The 21,653-nt window shown below is 38.0% G+C and overlaps 2 protein-coding genes across 2 annotated transcripts in view; one reads left to right on the top strand and one right to left on the bottom strand.

The window, feature by feature from the left end:
• rps21 (ribosomal protein S21) overlaps window positions 1-21,653 on the bottom strand; it is a 324,604-nt gene that overhangs the window by 98,717 nt on the left and 204,234 nt on the right. The window lies entirely within an intron of this gene.
• On the top strand, window positions 4,058-7,043 carry tmem81 (transmembrane protein 81; the record flags this gene model as incomplete). Its single annotated transcript, XM_067593729.1, has 6 exons — window positions 4,058-4,151; window positions 4,818-4,969; window positions 5,057-5,202; window positions 6,224-6,339; window positions 6,537-6,730; window positions 6,832-7,043. Coding segments are annotated over 6 exons (801 nt in total), but the record flags the coding sequence as incomplete, so codon positions are not given.

Below are 21,653 nucleotides of genomic sequence, written 5' to 3'. Positions count from 1 at the left end.
AGAAGGAACTATGGACTGCCCCAAACACTCAACTACTGTAGTGTTTTGTAAACTGTGATTTTTACTGCTTTGTTTAACTTATGAATCCCTTTATATTAAAGGAAAGATGTTCAATTAGTGCACATGTATAACTGTACTCTTAAGTCATAATATCCATGTGGGTTGCTTAAAGGATACAGCTGGCGATTCTCTCTATTTTTTTTTTTGTCAACAAATCTCATGTGTAGAGCCAAACCAACAATAAATTGACCTATTTGCAAGTACTGTATGTCCAAAGCTTGATATATTCTATTCCTCTTTTCATTCTACACCTCCTTTGTTGTCTTAAAACTATGAAAAACATGTCAGTGAGTCACACCGCTGCACTGGGTGACATGTTCCTTCGTCACAAAGAGTTTGGTCACGTTAGTTTGTTTAGAAACGGCTCCAAAGACTAATTATAGTGATCACGTTTTCAGTCTCCGAAAAGTAGTTCCGTGTAAGGCAGACGCTACCTAGATTTTAGGCTGTAATTCAAATATTGTAACTGGGACTGCACACATGCTTCATTGCCACAATCTTCAGTAATCTAACTTTAACACTGGAAATCTTCCTCTTCTTTTTTTGCCACTTCCCCCACCTGCCTAACCCTGTCACAAGACAAGAATGTTGATATTAACCAGAGGTTGCTGAGGTTTTGTAGAGTCGGCTTTGTTTTTAAAATCCTCACTTTCTATTAGGGATGTGCAGAGATCCCAGTATTTGTATTTGTATCTGTATTTGTTGAGGCAGCAAAATTATTTGTTTCTGTATATGTATTCGAATAAAAGTGGAAAGAGTCTTAAAAATTCTGTTTTTGTTTTGATGACACTTTTAATTTTAGTGCTACAATAAGTGTTCATGAATAAACTACCTTACAAAGGAGGTCCCCACATCGGGTCTTGAACTGGAGTCTCCCAGATCATAGACGACTGCGCTGATTACTGAGCTAAAACTTTACTCATCGCCTTGTGCACACAGACCTCTACCTATTTATACACCTATAACATAAGACAGCAAACCATGCAAAGTGTAGGGAAGAACTTCAAAGGCAATTATTGTTTTGCACTTTTCATTTATTGCCTATTTTTTTACAACCTAACTTTGTGGAAAGGAGAAGAGGAACAACAGGTTATGGAGAGTCCCTTGGGAGCACTTTGCTTGTGTCAGTAGCTCAGCTTTATCTCTGGGGAACACCCCCAACAAATAATTTTTAAAATATTTGTATGAAACAAATATTCCTATAAAACCCAGTATTTGTGCTTTGGCGAATAATGTATTTGTATTCGGGCACACCCCTACTTTCGATGATATCTGTGTCTGGCAACGCTAAGGAAATATGGCGGATATGGTGAACTTCGGCCTCCATGAACGTCAGGTGTCCTACATGACTTTCACACACTTACTTTCCGCCTCGCTACATAAAGGACAAACTATTTCCTGCATTGGCACTGAACGCTGTCGTCGGACGTCAATCGTGATGTGCAAAATTGTCCAATATGAAAATAATACCAACTGGTACGCCCACCCACTCCTCCTCCTCTTCCTGTTCTTATGCAACATCTCCTCCTCCTCCTCCTCCTCCACCTTCACCTCTCCTCCATCCCACCTGTTTATCCTCCTCCACTTTCTATCAAACTCCTCCACTTCACTCCTTCTCTCGATCTGTCCCATTAATGCCTACGTCTCATTTTCATTTTGTTCTGACGCACACACAAACAAACAAACAAACACACACTGAGGCATGTGGCATCGGCCACAGTCAGAGTTTTACTGGTCTGCCAACTAGGTCACTGTTATTGGCTACTGCACATGTTTCAGTCCCCCACTGATGCTGAGTCATATTCGTGACTCTCTGTTTTTTCGTGTTTTGATCCTTTCCCCAGTCTCAGCTACAGTACCAGTCACTGTTTAAAAATAACTCTTCTGGACAAACCCAACCTGTTGTTTATGTGGTAACTAAAATATATTTTTGGGCCTGCAAAAACAAAGCAGGTTTTGAAATTGTACAGTAGGGGGAGACATTTTTCTGCTATTAGCAACTTGTAAGTAAAGGTAAATTCATCACCAGGAAGTTGCCCTCAAATGGTCAAACTGTAAATGCAAGTTTCATGATTCTGAGGTTCATGTTACAGAGTTAACAGAGTGAACCAGTGTTGATGCTTCACTTCTGGATTTCAGGCACTTGCAGTTGTTGACGTGCTGTCATTTTGTTTTATGCTTTCAGAGCAGTACTCACAAATTGATTTCAGCCTGTGAGTTATTTTAAGTGCACTCTTGTCACAACCAGGCTCAAGGAAGAATGAAGAGTAGTGAAAACACTTGAGTTGTACTTAAAGTTTTATTTTTACCTCACCAAAATGAGACAGTAACAATAACAAATTCAAGGAGGAATGAATATGATGTGACAAACATTGGCCACTTATAAAGTCCATTGTATGTGATATTGGCCCTTACAAAAAAACCTGGCCTCATTTGACTTGAGTATTGATTTAACAATGTTTGATGCTTTATAAAAAGTCAATATCTGTTTGATATATATTTCCATCAGGTCATCAGATAAACTCTAATTCAGGTTATTTTCATATCAGCACATATTGTCCCTCTACCACCAAACAAGAACTACACAACAACTTTTCTACTTATTTTCATTCTTTACTTGAAAAATATTGCTTTCAAATTCCATTGAGACATTGATATGATTACTTTAAAAAAGGTATTCAAACATTATAATTCATTCAAACATTAATGATTGTTTAAATGGTTTTCATTCCTCCATGTTCTCTGCCATATGTTTTTATCTTGTCAGCTGCTGCAAGATGATTTGTACTGAGAAAAATGAAATCCTATTAATCAGTTACTTAACTCTGTAATGTAATCAGATATCTGAAGGCATCAATCATTTTACACTGCTGTGCTGTATGCAAAGCTGCTGTTTGTGGTTTGTCTCCTGTGTTTGTCTGACACCTGGTGGTCATTTTATAAACTACAGCATCATCCACATACAACTAAATGCAAATAGTGTTCACTGGTTTGTCTTGAACGTATGTTTGTCTTGCCAAAACCCTGCATCTTATGGTCAGTTTCTCAACTTTGTCTGGCTACAATCATGATTTTATGTCCTTAAATTGTCATGAATCCATCAATAAGTGTCATGTAGATTTAAATATGGCTATTAATACCTTTATGCTGTATTCTGAAGAGCATGAAGGGAGCTCCAAATAGATTAAACAGTACAGTATGATGACTCAATGCAAAATTTTCTAAATTTGCTTAATCGTTTAAGTAATTTTCTGAATATTCTATACATATTTTATTATCTTTTATACATTCAGTTCAATTCGATGAACTGAATGTTGTGTTTTATGTAATTTAATTTTTAAAATTAAATTTTAAACTTCATCAAAACATGTTTATTAGCTATTTTCCAGTATAACAACAGAACAATAAAGACACCAATGCAATGCAAAGGCCTCTATGGCCTTTTTTGAGGACTTTGTAATTTAACATTGCTGAAAAAGTTCTCTGTAAACTGACACACGTTAATTACTGTATCTTTTTTTTTTAATTCCCAATTTTGACCAATGATTATACAACATTATATACAGGGGTGAATTATAACAAATACATTTTCCTACAGTTTCAAGATTCATTTATTATGATTTTACACAAGATTGTATAATGAAATGTAGTTTGTAGTCCCTTAATGCTACTCACAAAAACAGAAATTATCTAAATGGATTAATAATAATCAGTCATAAAAATAAAGCAGTTTTTTATATTGGAGTGCAGAGGATGAATTGAGGAGCCTCAAGGAAAGAAGCTGCTCTGTAGTCTGGTGGTACGACAGCAGATACTTTTGTATCTCTTGCCAGACGGCGGCACGGTGAACAGGCTGTGGTTGGGTCAGGTCTTGTCTTTTAGTATCCTTTGGGCTCTGTGCAGGCTCCTCACCTCACCAATATCACTATTTCCTACAGTTTGAGCCACAGAAGAGAGGAACTGTGGTTGTCACGACGCAACATTCGATTCAAAATAAAACCAGTCATCAGATCCAACATATGCAGCAGTTTGGACTCATAATCACATCATCTTTTACCTCTTCAGTCTCCATCTGATTTCTGCATTAAAAGGTGAGTGCACTGTAACTAACTTAACTGGATCTTTGAAAACAGGCAGCAAACAAAGTCATTATAACTAAGAGAGGTGCAGTAGTTTAGTATAATGACAGCATAGACTGATCAGAGATGCTCTAGTGGCTGTTTACTCTGGGTTGTACATTCATGAAAGTTTGTATTTTTGTGCAATATTTAAAAACAAAAAAACATATTTTGCAAGCCCCAAATGAATGCTAGTGTTACTCTGTGTCTAGATGTATAAATAGACAGAAAATGATGCATGTAAGATGTATATTGTGTTCTCAGTTTGTTCTGCAGCCCTCAAGAGGCAGAAAAAGGATCAAATCAAATAAAAGAAATAGCTTGTGCCCACATGATCCACAAGTTTTCATAACAAACTCTGAAATGGTGATGAAAATGATATAATATGGATTGCTTTGACTGTAGGGACAGAATAAAATGCAAAACATTCATTTCATCGGAAAACTGAGACTTCATCAACACTGTAAGAGCTGCTTTAAAACTTGTATTCTTTTTAAAAGTTAATATTTTACTTTGTACATTAGTAGGAAACTAAAACCCTTTTTTCCCCTGCAGATTTACTGTCAAACATCAACATGCAACATCTGTCTCTCATTCTTTGCCTGCTCCTCTTCCTCCTCCATCATCCTCTGACCTCAGCTGACCCGGAGGAAGTGCCGGTGGAGGTGATTGTTGACAGTTCTCCCTGCAGCGTCACCTGTGGGCTGGGTGTCAAAATTCAAACTCTGTGTTTACTGAAAGATGGCAAGACAGCGATGGAAGAAGATGTGAGACGAAAAGATGGAACAGAGGTATCACGGTGACATTTTAAACACTGAAAGACAGAGAAATGTTGAAGAAAATAACTGACTTTAATAATAATCATGGCTTAATCAAAGGTGTCGGAGGAATGTCGTGTGCGTAAGGTGAAGTGTCGAGAGACATGGCAGTGTGGACTCAGGACCATCACTGTGACTTCAGGACAAAGAGTGGAGGTCGACTGTCTGGGAGAAGTCATGGAGGCGATGGGGAAGTTCTCCTGGAGGTGAGGACGGAAGAGAGGCGAAGCAAAACCATATAGACTATTTAGAATAAAATTTCTGTTGTAGTTTTGTAATGATGTTTATTGTTGAAGTGTCTTCAGTCTCCGCAGCTCAGGGTTGGATTAACTCACCAGGGCAAAAATGAGCTGTGGGCCTTTCATTTCCCCCATCTTAGTTTGGTTATAAGTTGACTAAATGTAAATGTATTTACTATAACAATGTGCATTATGTAATACTAATAAAAAGGCATCTACAGCCATGCTTAGCAGTTCTGTGAGTACTTGCGCTTAATGCTCACATTAGCATGCTAACATGCCCACAGTGATGCTAGAATGTAGATGTTTATCAGGTATAATGTTTACCATGCTGGTATAGAGTGTAAGCATGCAAACATTTGCTGAAATAATTGCAGTTATTTTGTCATAAACCAAATACCTGCAAAACTGACAAAGTGACATTGCCACATACAGCAATACTTCTAGCATGGCTAAAAATACAGCGGCTGAAAATATTGTTTTTGCTTAACTCCAGTGGTTGAACTTCTCATTGTGCTTCAATGATGTACAGGTATACTCCGTGACCCTGTGACATCACTGTCAGGGTCACTTACAGGTGCAACAGAGCACTTCTGTACACACCCAACATTGATAACTGCCTTTAAATTGACTTGACACAACCAAAGAGGCAAGTGAAACACATCTTATCAGCCTGGAATTAAATTATTCTTTAAACTGAAATATGAAAAATGTGTTTATATCAATCAAATTAGCACAAAGTGTTGCCAGTGAACCTGGATCTCACTTTGTTAATCCAGCCTCACCTCAACCTCAGTGTACAAAATGTTTTTAATCCATCCATACATATTAACCTTTAGTGTTTTTAATAAATCATTCAAAAGTTGCATTTTGCCATTTTTAAAAAAAGGCAAGTCCATTAAATGATCCATGATTCTTTTCATTCTGTGGAAAAACAACCTGTACTTGCAAAGGCTCTTTGACTCTAATGTTTTCTACTATGACTCAGGGTATCCTGGCGTTATGCCCGAGGAATAATCAGCTCCGATGACTCTCTGTTTGCTCGCTGGGAGGCTCCTGAACTGGACCGTGTGATTCTGGATCCTGTCAGGGAGGAAGATGCAGGTAAACACACGTCTTGATGTGCACACACAGACTCATACCGCCATCACCTGCATTTTGTAGATGGCTCAAGTTTAAAACACCATTTCATTGTGATTTTGAGAGCAGTGTTGTTGTGTTCGTTATTAAAAACAGGAGCAAAGACAGAAATGTACACCTGCTAATTCAAACACATGAACATGTATTTATGTAATTATCAGGTACATATCGCTGCGAAGTGCAGGATGCCAACTTCCGCAGGGTGAAGAGGGTTTACTGGGGGATCCGGGTTTTGCCCGACAAGATTCTCAATCTGGACTACGAAAGCTCTCTGGCCCAGTGGGACTTGGCTGGAAACCAGGAGAACCAGACTGTGTCAGACCAGGGCGACCACAGGACAGCTCTTCTTTACACTGTACGGTGTGGTTTAGGAAGTGATGGGTTTGGAGATATAAATAATTGAGCTGCTTCTTGAGTAGCTAACAAATTCCAATTTAATTCTGTCTGAACATGCAGATACTGATCAGTTTGAGCATCGCAGGCCTCGGGAGTGGACTGATTCTGCTGGGCCTCCATCAGATAGTGAAGAGGAGGAACAGAGAATTTGCCCAATGAACCCCAGAGAACCAACTGTATGTACCTGTTTACAGATGTAACTTTTCCATCAACAAACATGTCTGTTGTTCTCAGTGCTTAACTGAAAATTGAAAGTAAAACTAAACATGCAACTGGGTCGCAAGTGACTTTGTGTTCTCTTAGTTAATGCTTTTATTTGAGAGTTGACAGGAGATGAAGGGAGAAAGAGATGGAGAATGAAAAGGTTCCCAGCTGGACTCAAACCGGGACACTGCAGTTCATGATCATGATCCTTTAACCCTTTGAACTCTACAATAGAAATGGTCCGCCAGTGCCAACATTGGTATTTTTGATTATTGTGATGTCATTTTTTGGAGTATCTCCAAATGCTTCATATCCCTATAATCTGTACAACCTAAGCTAAAAGGTTATGTAAGTAAATAAACCATAATAATTGATAAAAGGTATTGAAATTGTGTCATATATTTAAAAAATACAAATATCGGACATGATTTTTCATCAAATTTTACTGAATAAACACACAAAACACATTGATCCAAAACATTTCTGAATGTAGAAACATGAACAAAATATTTCTTAACATTCCATAAGTTATTTGAACTATGCACAGTTTTTAGTTTTTGAGATATGCTCATTTTTATGAGCAGAGTGCAAAGGCGTTTTGTTAGTTTCATCTGCAATAGACATATTTCCCCAGGCATTTTTGCTTATTGTGATGTCATTTCCCAGAATATCTTATCCAGGCCACCAGAGCACCACTGAAAAATCATTTAAATTTGTTTTATATATAAATGCTTAGTTTCTGATGGAACTTTCAAATTTGTGAAGTTGCTACTTCTGCCTCAGTGCATCATAAAGATCAACAACCATCAAAATAATTTCAAAAACTTAAGTCACAGAACATGCTCAGGGTTAGACCCTTTAATAGTGCAACACGAAAATGTGTCTCCCCTCTTCCCAGCTCCGAAAAACCACCAGCAATATCATATTTTGGCATCTTAAGAAATTAAATTACTACACTTGAGTAAATAAGTAACTTTGTATAAATATGCTCATTTCTTTTTTTACTACATTTCCAAAGGCACATGTTGTACTTCTCACTCCACTACATTTATTTGATAGCTACTAGTTTCTTTGCATATTAAGATTTTATATAGAAATCCTTCTGTCTGATCAGCTACCACTGAGGACACTACAGTCATGTCCTCTGTGTTCTGGGGGATTTCAGGGTTTTTGCATAAAATGTGTAGGTTTCAGTTTTGGTTTACATAGTCTGCCAGGATAATGATCGGTGACTGCATCAACTTACATCTTGAAATTTATGGTCTCTGTTTTGTTTCAAATGGTCACAGACACCATATTTGACAAAAAGAGGCAGTGGAATTTGTTTTTGGTACAGCTTGGAAAAAGAACACTCAGTACACAGTATCAACAGCACAACATATAGGCAGACATAACATGTTACACAACAGCAGAGTAAAAGTTACAACTGTGATAATCAACGAAAGTAATGAAGCTGAAGTTGGAGAGAGGATTTAAGGTCAACAATAACAGACAGACACACAATGTAAAAAAGGGTAACCTCTTCAGTTTTTAACCACTAGGGATATTCAATTGATTGCAATCTGCAACCTCACCACTAGATGCCACTGAATCCTACATACTGGTCCTTTAAAAAGGTTTTCAAGGCCCACACATTTATTTTCAGTTATCCTGGCTGATGAGGGGCTGAAGGATCAAGCTGTGCTAGAAATATGTGAGGCCACTGAGCTCCGTGTACTGATAAGAAGAGAGAGGTGAGGTCTAATCAAGCAAACAAGTGAAAACACCTGTGGACCATGACTGTGTAGGGGCTTAAACAGTAAAGTTAAACAGCTCCAGGAGAAACTGAGGAAAACAGAATAAAAACATTAACACTAAGTGACACTGTCAACTCCTGTCATGCCCTCATTCACACTGATGTATATTATGTATATTCATTATATGTTATATGTTATGTTAGTGTTTTTTACTGTTATGTATATTTTACTATCATGTTTTTGCTGCTATTGTTTTACTGTTATGTATATTTTTGCAATTCTTGCCATATTTCTCTTTCTTCTTTCACTATTTTTTGCCCTTATTTGTGATCTTCTTAATAATTTGATATTTTTCTTTATGCCTACTATGAAGTTGTTGCTTTCAATGTCACAAGAATTTGACTGCTCAAAATGACCCTGTGTTACACTGTGTATTTGACAAATAAAACACTTTGTCAAGGCGAGTCCATGAGGTGTTGTCCAACTGTGTGCCAGCAGATGGCAGTGTTGAGTCATGTAAAGGTTATGGAGTACAGTACGAATGTATTGGTAAACTATTATTTTGTCACAACCACCCTGCATGATGGGACTCAGCTGCCACAATGAAACCAACATGATGAAGAGAAAGAGGAAAAGAAAAGGAAGCCCTCAGAAACAAGATGATGCATCTCCAGTTGTTGCTGCTTGAGACTGATGCATGTTTCAAAAGAATAGTCTGAACACAGAATTTGAAATGAAGGACGAATAATTAACTTTTTTTTACTGATTGATAACTTGAGATGAAAGAGAAAACTTTTGGTGAATAAAACATGGTGTACTAGAGAAGAGTTGTGTGATGTGTTTTTGTTTTGATGGACTTGCATTGAAGCTCATACTGGTCTGCACCTGCTGCTGTGTGCGCACGTTACTAAAGCAGAAAATCTTGTTTCAGCCTTTAAACAGGAACTTGAAGTTGTACTGCACAAAACACACCTACACTTGCATTTTCCCTGCCTTAAGTAGTGTATACCAGTCACCTGAGCTACAGATAAGTTCCAACACTCTTCTTAATCTGTAGAAATGATTCGTTCACATCTATTATGCCTGTAATATGATTTATCTGATGAAGAAAATGTACTCTTTGAAGTCAGTCTTCATTGTCTTTACATGAATAGCTGATATTTATTAACCTGGCAACACAACATACAGTGTGTGCAGTTTTCTGAAATGAGACTAGAAGGGAGTGTAAAGTAGGGGGGTGCCTGAATACAAATACATTATTCGGCAAAGCACAAATAACACAATGCAAGATGGCTTTTAGAAAGGCAGTTTATATTCTCCAGAGCAAAGTCAGAAAAAAAGGTGTCTCTCCATAGATAAATACAGAAAAAACAATCATCTCATGTATTGATCTTTTAGATGAATTTATTCACAATCAATTGACTGACAAAGCCTTCCTCAGAGAAGGTGCGACAGCAGTGAGCTCTCTCTTTATAAAACAACACATCATGTGATCACCAAACGACAGAAACTGTTTGGTTCGGAAACTACCAAACTGTAACAGATTAAGTGAGGATACTTTCAATGATGGTTGTATAAAACTGCAGGAGGATTCTGTGTTTCACTGTGAATTTCTTAAGTTGTCTGAGGAAGAAAAGAATGATGAAATACTATAACTGCAAGCCAACTGGTTAATCATTTTTCTAACCAACCCAGGAAAAATAATCAGGACTAATTACCTAAGTATTTATAAAATTCCCTAACAGTGAATAAAGTAGTTTAAATTAGCTTCACGTCAACCAGCTATGCTTACACATGCATCAGTAATACAGTATAAAGTACAGTACCAACACCAAAATACAGTATGACAGTATTCTGTATAATAAATAGGCTATTTTGGCACGTCGCAGTAGCCTACTGGTTAAGACGAATGACAAATAACCACAACATCTGTAGCTTGATCCCTGCAGCAGACCTTTGTTGCATGTCATTCCCCGTCTCTCTCTCTCCCCTCGTTTCCTGTCATCTCTAAACTGTCACTGTCCAATAAATGCATAAAAAAGGAAAAAAAAATGCTGTATTAAAGTCCACCTCCACTCAAAAATGTGTTTTGTTTATTGGATGTTTGAGCTTCACCGTGCAGAATGATGTATGTGCAGAGTTTGACACTAGAAAGCTGTTTTCACATTCATCTGCTGAAAGTGGAAAGTCTCTCTGCTCACGGAAAATCTCAGTTTAAAGGTGTTTACCTACGAGCGTGATTTTCTGCTGAAAGTGGAAAGTCTCTCTGCTCACGGAAAATCTCAGTTTAAAGGTGTTTACCTACGAGCGTGATTTGTGACATCACAACTAGTTTGGAGCCAATCGTGGTCAAGTATGCAACTTACACAAGTGTGATGTGGAAACTTGAAGCCTCCAGTGGACAAACGCCGAGATTGGACCTTACAGTGAAGGAGGAGACATCTTGTGTCCAGCAATTAAACATCTGGAATTAAAAATAATCATAGATTCTGGAATTTTTAATGAGGGAGAAGGATTTTAATGAGATAATTTAGCTTTTTTTGTTGAAAAAACACATTATTATTCAAAGTAGAGTATTTTATTTACACCTTAAAACATGTCTGAAGGGGATCTTAAAGTACATTTTTTTGATAATACTTTTAATCTAATACAAGTTTGAATGCAGGACCTTTAGGTCTAGTTGAGTATTTTTAATTCAATTCAATTCAGTTCAATTCAATTTTATTCATATAGCACCAAATCACAACAAAAGTCATCCCTGGGCACTTTTCACACAGAGCAGGTCTAGATCATACTCTTTTATTTACAGAGAGATAGACCTAACAATTCCCCCATGAGCAAGTACTGCTGATTTAACTTAAATAGGAAATAAATCTGAATAACCAGGTGAATTTAAGGACAAGTCACAACAATACCAGATGCTGACCTCATTAGATAAACAACAGAGTGAGATGTCTTTGCCTCGGTGCGGTGAGTGTGTTTATTTGTGTTATTTCGGGAGCATCTAAGGTGAACAAGGGACTCCAGGGAAATTACACAAATACAATAATGACATGCTTACTGTAATTCATTCATTTCCTTGAAGAACTTGCCGAATAAGCCCCAAAGAACGTCATTTCCCTTTATGTGCTTATTTACAACGTGAGTTTGACAGATGTAACTGTTTTCCCAGCGCTCAACGCACAAACAATTTAATTACTGCCCCATTGTAGCATCATAGAACACATTAGACTCTACAGGGTAATATATGCAATTGAATCAGTTCATGGTTGATGTCTCATCAGATGTTTGATGTCAAGACCAAGAGATGAGATCAGTAAACACACTTGTTATCTGTTTTCTGAGCTGAAAATTGAAACTAAATTAAATCACTGATGAATTCATATTTTAAAAGATTAAAAAATCGGATCACAGAACATACTTGGGGGTCTACCTCTGAGCCAGTCAACCTCTGCTCTCTTTCCTCTTGTTAAGCGGATGTTTCTACAGCAAAATATACGGCTTTATAGTACTGACAAGTGCTTGTATGAAAGCCTTGACCAAATCAGTCACAATCTGATTTTAAACAGTTATCAAACACCCTTGAAAATCTATTTTTATGCTGATCTTCAGTGGTTTGATTTCTCACCTTGCTGCAGTGGTGTGCAGATGTACTCCAGGACCTTGTGACATCATCGTTGGGTGTTGTTACATGTGCAACAAAGTACCTCTTCACCTGTGGTCAACCAGTGAGGACAGTGAAACACTGCTGTTCAGCCTGGTGTTAAAGAGGACACATTATGCACATTTACAGGTCTATATTTATATTCTGGGGCTCTACTGGAATACCCTTGCATGATTTACAGTTAAAATAACTCCTTATTTATCTTATATCAGCTCTTTATGCAACCCCTCAGTTCAGCCTCTGTCTGAAATAGGCCATCAGTTCAACTTCTAAAATACATTTGTACAAGTATGAGCCTGAATCTGATCCGAAATATATGTATGGACAGCGCAAACAACCTATAGAATAAACTTAGCAACAAAGGCTATGGAACAGACAGCTGTTTGTGAATGAACTGAACTGAAATGAACTTGATGGGCAGTGCCTCAGCACAACCATAAAAAAAGTTTAATAATTCTGTAGTGACTAGGGATGTGCAGAGATCCCAGTATTTGTATGTGTATCTGTATTTGTTGAGGCAGCAAAATTATTTGTATCTGTATTTGTATTTGAATAAAAGTGGAAAGAGGCTTAAAAATCCTGTTTTTGTTTTTATGACACTTTTAATTTTAGAAAATTAAAGTGTTACAATAAGTGTTCATAAATAAACAACCTTACAAAGGAGGACCCCACATCGGGTCTTGAACTGGAGTCTCCCAGATCATAGACGACTGTGCTGATTACTGAGCTAAAATTTTACTCATCGCCTCATTGCAGACAGACCTCTACCTATTTATACACCCATAACACAGAGACAGCACACTATGTAACATGTAGGGAAGAACTTAAAAAGGCAATTGTTGCTTTGCACTTTTCATTTATTGCCTATTTTTTTACAACCTAACTTTGTGGAAAGGAGAAGGGGAACAACAGGCTATGGAGAGTCCCTTGGGAGCACTTTGCTTGTGTCAGTAGCTCAGCTTTATCTCTGAGGAACACCCCCAACAAATAATTTTTAAAATATTTGTATGAAACAAATATTCGTATAAACCCCACTATTTGTGCTTTGCCGAATAATGTATTTGTATTCAGACACACCACTAGTAGTGACTATGAGCAGATATTGCACTCCAAGATCAGATGTTTGGCAGAAAAACAACATTTCCTCATTATGTTATTGGAAAATGGAATCTGGCCGGCATTATGTTTCCTATAAAATTTGTTTGCTGTTGCCATTTGGTTGTATATAAACAATAATTTCTAGGGGACAGGGTTGATCCAGAACATACTGGAGGCGTTATATATCACCTCAGATCCTCCAGAGGAAGCTGGAGGATTAAGGGGACCGGGGAATTTGACTGATAACTTGACTTGTCGCTGGATAAGCAGCAGAAACTAAATGGAATTCATTCAAAATGATCGTATGGGGAATAAAATCAGGCAGTTATATCTGATTTTTACTTCTTGCATATTTCTGGAACTCACCTCGCTTCTCACACACACTGAAGGTGACACAACTTATCTGCCTCAAGTCTCTCTCTCTCTCGTCACTCGTTTGATCCCTCTGCCTCTCACCACTATTTCAGATCTCTTCAGTAATTCACGCTCAGTCCCTCTCACTCAGTTTTAATGTCACTCTGTCATTCACTGTCACTGAGCTGATTTGGACTCCCACAGATTCTTCCTCACTGTATCATTAACTCACACTTCCGTCTCGCTCTGCCTCTGTCTTCCACACATCTACTCAGTTGGAGTTCTCAGGTTGAATAAAGCATGATTGGACCTGACCACACTTACAGTACCAGATCTTTTATTTTTCCTCCTCCCGTCTTTAACATAATGTATACAAAACACTTCATACATACTTACTGTGTCCTTGCTTTGCTTCAACCGCTAATGAAAAACTAAAAAAAAAGGGTTGCCATGGAGAGAAAGCTCATAATCACGTCGCTAGAATTAACTGTCCATATGATTGCACAGCTGATATATTGGAGCTTATGTACAAAAATATGGCTTTCAAGGAGGGATATACTGACAAATATAAACGGAAGAGGTACATGAAAGAGAATATTGTGATGCGTGATCTGTTTGCAGAAACGTTGTATTGTTAAAAAATAAAAAATATAGAGCCTTGGTAGAGGTATACCCTCTCTAGTTACACAGATGCAGCCTGACTGGTCCAGACTATTAAAAACAAAAATCTAATTTTCTCTCTGGGGAAAATAAATATGGATATTACAGCATAATATGAAGTACGGAGAGTGCAGTTTGAACACCACACTAAGAAGTTTCTATGTTATACAATATACAAGGCCGCCAGCATGTTTTCAAATACCAAGTCCTGCTGATTTTAATTATATGAGTCTCATTTATGGATGTTAAATGGTTTTCAAGTTATGAACCTGAGAGGAGGTCGTGCCAAAAAAAAGCAAATGGCTTTAATCAGGTTCAGCTGGTCAAATGATCATTTATTCAAGCCTGGAGCAAAGAGTATTTTGCTCAAAGTGATTTTCCAGCCTCTTTCTCTCATCCATGGACTACAGGCAAACTATGTTGCAACAAATTATGTTCTGGCGACTGTGAGATTACATGTTCATCTTACAGTTTGCGCGTGCTCAATACAGTATATACGACATGCATGACAAGATAACAAGATAACAAGCACTAACAGTAGAGGACACAAAATTACAGAGAACAAGACGAGGCACTGCTCACATCATCATACAATCTTTCTTCTGAGGGTCAGGGGTAGAGGATAAAAATGTTCCTCAGACACTCACTTCACATCTCTGACATTGTTATTATAGACCTTTGTAGAATGAGACAAGTTGTAGACAAGCATGATCACAGTTAAATTAAGGGGGACCTATTAAGCTCATTTCCAACTCTATATTTTTATTAGTGGACTCCACTAGAGTGGCTTTCCATGATTACACAGTTAAAAAAAAACTCCTCACTTATCTTATACTGGCCCTTTATGCAGGCCCTCAGTATAGCCTCTGTTTCTTAACAGTCCGTTTTAGCTCCTGTCTCTTTAAAGCCCCCCTCCTGATGAGGACACTCTGTTCTGATTGGCCAACTTTCTGGAAGCCTGCGGAGGAGCAACCGTATCAGAGCTGTGTAAAGTTGCTGCTGATGCAAACCCAACATTTCCTGGAGACTTTTATTGTGAAGTATTTACAGGAAATGAAAAGTGTTCTCCCCTTGAATTAGCAGAGTTTCGTTAGTAGCTCTAAAAATTTGTTCTAAACAACAACATATTTTACTTTGCAGTGCTGTGTAATGGAAACACACTCAGCTTGGTGTGACTACCCCCAAAACAATGGATAAACGCCATAATGTTAGCAGCGTGGAGCAGATGACCATATAAAAAAAATCTGTCATGAGCCGATGTCAGCTCAGGCTGAAAGTAGAAAAAAAATGTTGGAAACCGAGCATTCAGAGCAGTCTGAAGCTGGTGCTTTTTGCTCACATGGTTTACTTCTACCTCATTATTTTGACACTTTGGCCGACATTGTAATTGACATATGACTGAGACTAAGGAAAAGCATAATAGGTTCCCTTTAAGTATGAGGGCATTTCTTTAGCATATCAGATTAATAGATGTTTCCTGTCTCTCAGCCTTTACCCCTGTGTCTGCTGTCTACAAAAGGTAGAAAACCGTAGGTAAAGTGTCAGTTATGATGCAGAAATGTGCTTCCAGAGTAAAGATATATTTTAAAAACACAGTATCATTTGTTAACCAGTGTTTGTGCTCATTCTGAATATCCACAGAGAATTAAAGTTGGAGTGCAGGACTTTTGTTTTCTAATGCGCATGTGCAGTATGCATTCATCCAGCCAGTGCAGGAATGTCAAACCTGACTCCAGATATAAAAACTCTGTATACTGTGAAATACAGAGAGATTTATCTGGCGGTGATAGGCTTAATCAGCATTGTGTGAACTCATTTGACAAGGGCTTGAATGTAACAGATGTTCATTTTCATCTCTGGACCAGGTTTTGGAAGGATGGATGATCAAATTGACCAAAATCACCATCTACAGGCAACTTTCGTATTGTGGTGCAGTCAAAAAAGTAAGAACTGATCTCCTCTTTCATGACTTAAGAAGTAAAGTGTGGAGATTGTAAAAATAAGAAAAAAAAAGTCACTTACAGATTTTGAGAAAAGTCCTATTTTATCTGAAAGATTTAATTTTCTTTGCAGCTGCACAGAAGAGGCAAAGGACCACTCCAGATCTTTTCAAGACTCCAGTGCTACAACAACAAAGAAGCATCTCACTCTACAACAAACAATTATGCTAACTAAATGACAAAATAAATCTGCTCCACTCTCTCAATGGCTTTTTGTGGCAGTATAAAAGTGCCACACTACCCTTTTAAGCTTTTTCAACAAAACCCATGTGTTTTCAAGTTTGTTCTGAGAAGACAGTCTCTTTAAAACAATATTACGTTAATACACATTAAGTACAATTTCTCAAATATACTGTATATCAGACAGAATCTATAACTGCATATAGAGCCACAGAACATCACTGTGACCTGGAAATGTCACATTAAAAAAAAAAAAAAAAAAAGAAGAAACATACATCACATCTTTTTTGGTACACTCTTAACCTTTTCAGCTGCAGCACATCTATTGTTCTTGTTGTGCTGCTGTCCTCTTCTCTCCCATCCCCACAGCCAAAGTAGCAGTGACCTTTTTGTGAAACACTCCTGCTCTTTTTGTGCGAGTGCATCATTTTTATTTGTTACTGTGGTGTCTAAATGTGCTCACTATGCCATTTGTGATCCAGAGCTGATTGTAGAACATAAACTGGCATTTGTATGGAGCTGGCAGGAATCGGAGGGGAATTTTGATTATCTTTGTACAGAGGGAATGAAGTCAGTAATTTCACACAGCCTTTAGTCTGCTAGTAACACCCCTTTCCAGTTCACATGCTGGTTCAAGCATGATCTCTCTACATATACTGCCAACACAAATACAGTAAGCCTTGACAGTGAGAGCAATACGAGAGACTGAGAAAGACAGAGAGAGAGAAAGAGAAAGGGATAGAGAGATAAGAGAGCACACAAGCGAGACAGTGGGCGAGCATAAAAACTAAACATAAATGTTTTTTGGTCTGCATTTCCTTGTGTTTACAGACAGACTCTCAGGAACACTCGGATAGCAACCTCACACAGATGTGTTGCTGAATGCTGAAAGGTGGTGACAGGTTACTCATTACCTACTTTAATTAGAACTCAGTATATTGTTGCTAGAAGCATAATACAGAGAGATAAGGAGAAATGTAGCACAAGCTGTGCCAAGTTTAAGGTAATTACTGCAAAAAATAGCTTATAATAGCCTGGAAAATGAGACAATTATTATTAGCCCTTTGAATTATAGGTGAATCATATTGTTTCCTCAGGGCCTAATACACTGGCGTCAGAATAGGGGGGACAACAAGACTTGTTGTCCCCCCACTTTCAGTTGTTATGGTAATAAAGTGGTATGGTCTAAGCCAGGAATTATGGTCATATAGTGATAATGTCTAAGCCTACCATGTTGGACCTTTAAATCTAATCATAATGGGTCTAATTATGATTAGATTTAAATCAGAACACAGAGGACCAAGAGTATGGCTGCCAGTTCTAGTCTAGATTAAATAATTTGACCACCAAATACGATATTGGGCCCCATTTTTTGTGATAATGCAATGACCAGTGCAAACAGCTCATGGACAGTTTGGTATTTTCCTGACCTTGAAATTTGCTTTGTCCATTTGTGCCAGGAAGCGCTGCATGCACTGTGAACTGCCAGGAGGAGAAGTGCAAATAGGCAGCGCAAAGTGAGTTGTTGGTGTTTTTGTGGAAATTGGGTCTTAGACGTCTCAGAACCACGTCTGTTTCTGGAGTAAAATCACTCTGCTGCCACTTTGGTGATTTTATCAACAAGAGCAAACTAAATACTTGCTGCAGATGTGCTGAAATAACAGATGCTTGAAATATAAATGTTATTTCAATTAAACACTCTCCAACCAAAAACAGCACAGAAAATAACGTTTAATGTGGTTAAAACATCTGTATCGATCTGTAAATGAATGTGTCAGGTTGGGGAAGCAGGAGTGGACCCAAACACAGAGGCTGGAATACAGATTTGATGAAAAAATCTCCTTTAATCGTGGATGATCATGAACAGGCGAACAGGCATACAGAGCTGAACAGAACTAGCAGACAAAACAAAACAAATGATCCAACAAAGACTCAACTCAAAACCAGACCTTAAATACAGACTAAACTAATCAGGGAATGGGGAACAGGTGATGAGACACAAGGGCAGGCTGGGAGTGATTGGCTGAGGGAACACAGGAAACAGGGCAGGGCTGATGAGACTGATACAGGGCAGGTGTGGGGAAGACACAGAGCAGAGCAGGGCTAATGAGGGTGATGCAGGTCAGGTGAGGAGGAGTACATGAACACACAAGGGAAACACAGTAACAAAACCAAAACCCAGAAAACACAATACCCTAAATATAACCCACACCAACCTGTCCAAGAACCACCATGAACCTAAACTTAAGTATACAACACACCAGGCTAAACAATAAAAGGCAGTCCAAACCCACCACCCAAATATAAGAAAACCAATATGACCAGAAGGACTAAACAGAACTGCAAACCAGGAGACCCCAAAGAACACAAGAACATAAAAAGAACCAAAAAACACACAAAGTCCAGGCAGGGTGTGACAGAATGTGGGTGTTTTACAGTATCTGCTGTCCACAGCTGCTTTATACTGTATGAAAAGCTTCCACTTCAGTTCATTGAATCCCTGCAGCATCTGAAGGCAGCAGGGCGGATATGTTGATAAATCTGCAGCCTCTGAAAAGTGCTGTGCCGGTTATTCACGGCTGTTCACTGTCTTTACCTTCATTAAATCAGCTGAAAACCGCACCAACACACACATCAGACATCGTTTTTAACTTGATATTCTGCCTGTTTAGATGTCGGGTTAGCAGGATTCATCATAGCCTCTTTTCCAACTTTCCTTTCAGCAGAAGTAGCGTCTCGTGTTTTATCCTTGAAACACATTGCAGTGTAAACACTGTTGTGTAACATTAATTACTAAACCATATGACCATTTATGAGGTGACATAGATTAGAGTTATGGCTAAATAGCGTTGGTCCGATCATGACTACTACGTCATCCAAAGCTGGATGTCCCCCCACTTCAAAACTCATTCCCGTGCCAATAGCCTAATAGCAAATGTTCAGAGCCAACATCTAGCTAAAGTTGTAACTGCTTCACTAATTTCACTCACTATTCATTTGATGAATTAACTGCACTGAAAATACAAACAGTGCTTTGTTTAACTTTGAAAGCAATTAAGAGATCCCTTCCTAATGTGATTCCAGTGTAAGTGATGGGAGTCAAAATCCACAGTCCTTGTTTTGTGCAAAAATGCATTCAAAACTTTATCTGAAGCTGATATAAGGCTTCACCAGTCAAATTAGTCAAATGAAGTGATATCTTCCAAAGTTAAAGTCTATTTAGTACAAAATTCCCTCTTTATGTTTCCCTGGACAATGTTTCCTTATTGGGCTGCAGTGGAAGGATCGTACCAAAATTTGGCACTAAAAAGGCTAACTTTGGAAGATATTCTTTTGATTTGACTAATTTGGACGACTTAAGCCTCATATTAGCTTCAGATAAACTTTTCAGTCGAAGGGGAACTGCAGATTTTGTCCCTGATCACTTCATGTACATTGAAAGCGCATTAAGAAGGGATCTTTAAATAGCCAGTATGAACAAGAGGAGTGATTACAGCAAGGAAAACCTGTTTCAGTGATCACATTGGAATCTGACTATTGTTTTAAGACAGACTTGAAAAATTGTGAACTTGTCCTTTAATTTGAGGGAATGACTGAAGTAATGTAAGGACACAAGTAGTAGTAGTAGTAGTAGTAATAGTAATTATAGTTTGAGTAGGTTGTTTTTGAGGGTATAAATCATTGTGAAAATTTTACACATCCAGACCATAGCATTATATCAAAAGAAAGACGGAAAGCATGATCTGTTTTTAGATTGTGTTGTGGCCAATGCAGAAAAGTTGCAAATGGTTAGGATATTATAGGGTGTTTGTTGTGACAACAACTTTTTGATTTCTCCTTTCTACATTACACAATGTTGGCAGAGAAGACTGTTAAACCTTTTTTAAAAAACTAAACATTGCCCTTGCTAACTTCTTTTTCAACCAGTCAGAGGTCGTTTTTGTTTCACTGGTGATCTAAACCACCACAATATAAAAACACTGAAAATGTTTGATATTCAACAATTGCACAGTTACTGGACAGACTCTGCGGGTTTAGGCATTTATCCACAGCGCTGAGACGACCATTTCACAAAGACAACAGTTGGAAGTCAGCCGGGTTGTTCTGTATCATGTGGATTGTGTGACTCACAGTGGGACTGGAGATTACTAATGATCTGTCTGACGCCTGATGTGTTAAGAGTCAGAAGGAGATGCAAGTTATACTCTCAGCATGCAATATGTCACTCCTGCCAAGTTGTGTTTGGGCAGAAAGGGGAAGCAAAAAAAGGCTATCTTGTAAGAGTGTCAGGGACAAAGCAGTAAGGCTCAAAGACACCAGGTTTCAAAAGCAAAAACAATCAATTATTTAAGGGAGGGAGGATTTATATTGACAAAGGTTAGCCTACATAGACACAAAAGGGGGCAGGAATGAAAATGAACTCTTATCTACACATTAACCTTAATACAAACAAAGACAAAAGTACTACTACTACTACTACTACTACTACTACTACTACTACTATCATTGGCAATTGGTGGCCAATGTTGGGCAGTAACACATGATTTAGTGACAAGTTACTGTAATGAGATTATGTTTTTCAGTAACAAGTAGTGTAAGGGATTATAATTTGAAATTCAGTAATTACAACATTTTGGTCAGTTGACTCATTCACTGTCTTATCAGGAGTTGGATAGGGAAATCTATAAAGTTAAAAACGAGTTCATCCATTTAATTCTAGATCAATAGTAGCTCATTCCTTGTTTGGCGTAGTGTTTTAGGGGCAATACATCTGTACTGAGAAACATGCCAGAGCTGACTGACAGCGTTAAGAGGGGTGAGAGAGAGTAACAAAGCAAGAGAGAGAGGGAGTGTGCAAATATTGACAGAAGGACTCAAGTGTGAGCTGAAATTCAATTTATTTATATATCATGTAAAATGAAACGCTGAATAAAAAGAACAAAAACAAAACGATAAAAAAAACAAAACATCATAGCATGTAATGAT

The sequence above is a fragment of the Thunnus thynnus genome, chromosome 6, assembly GCF_963924715.1.
Source record: "Thunnus thynnus chromosome 6, fThuThy2.1, whole genome shotgun sequence".
Taxonomy (NCBI): domain Eukaryota; kingdom Metazoa; phylum Chordata; class Actinopteri; order Scombriformes; family Scombridae; genus Thunnus; species Thunnus thynnus.
The sequence above is the reverse complement of the archived record's forward strand: the minus strand, read 5'-3'. Positions and strand labels throughout refer to the sequence as shown.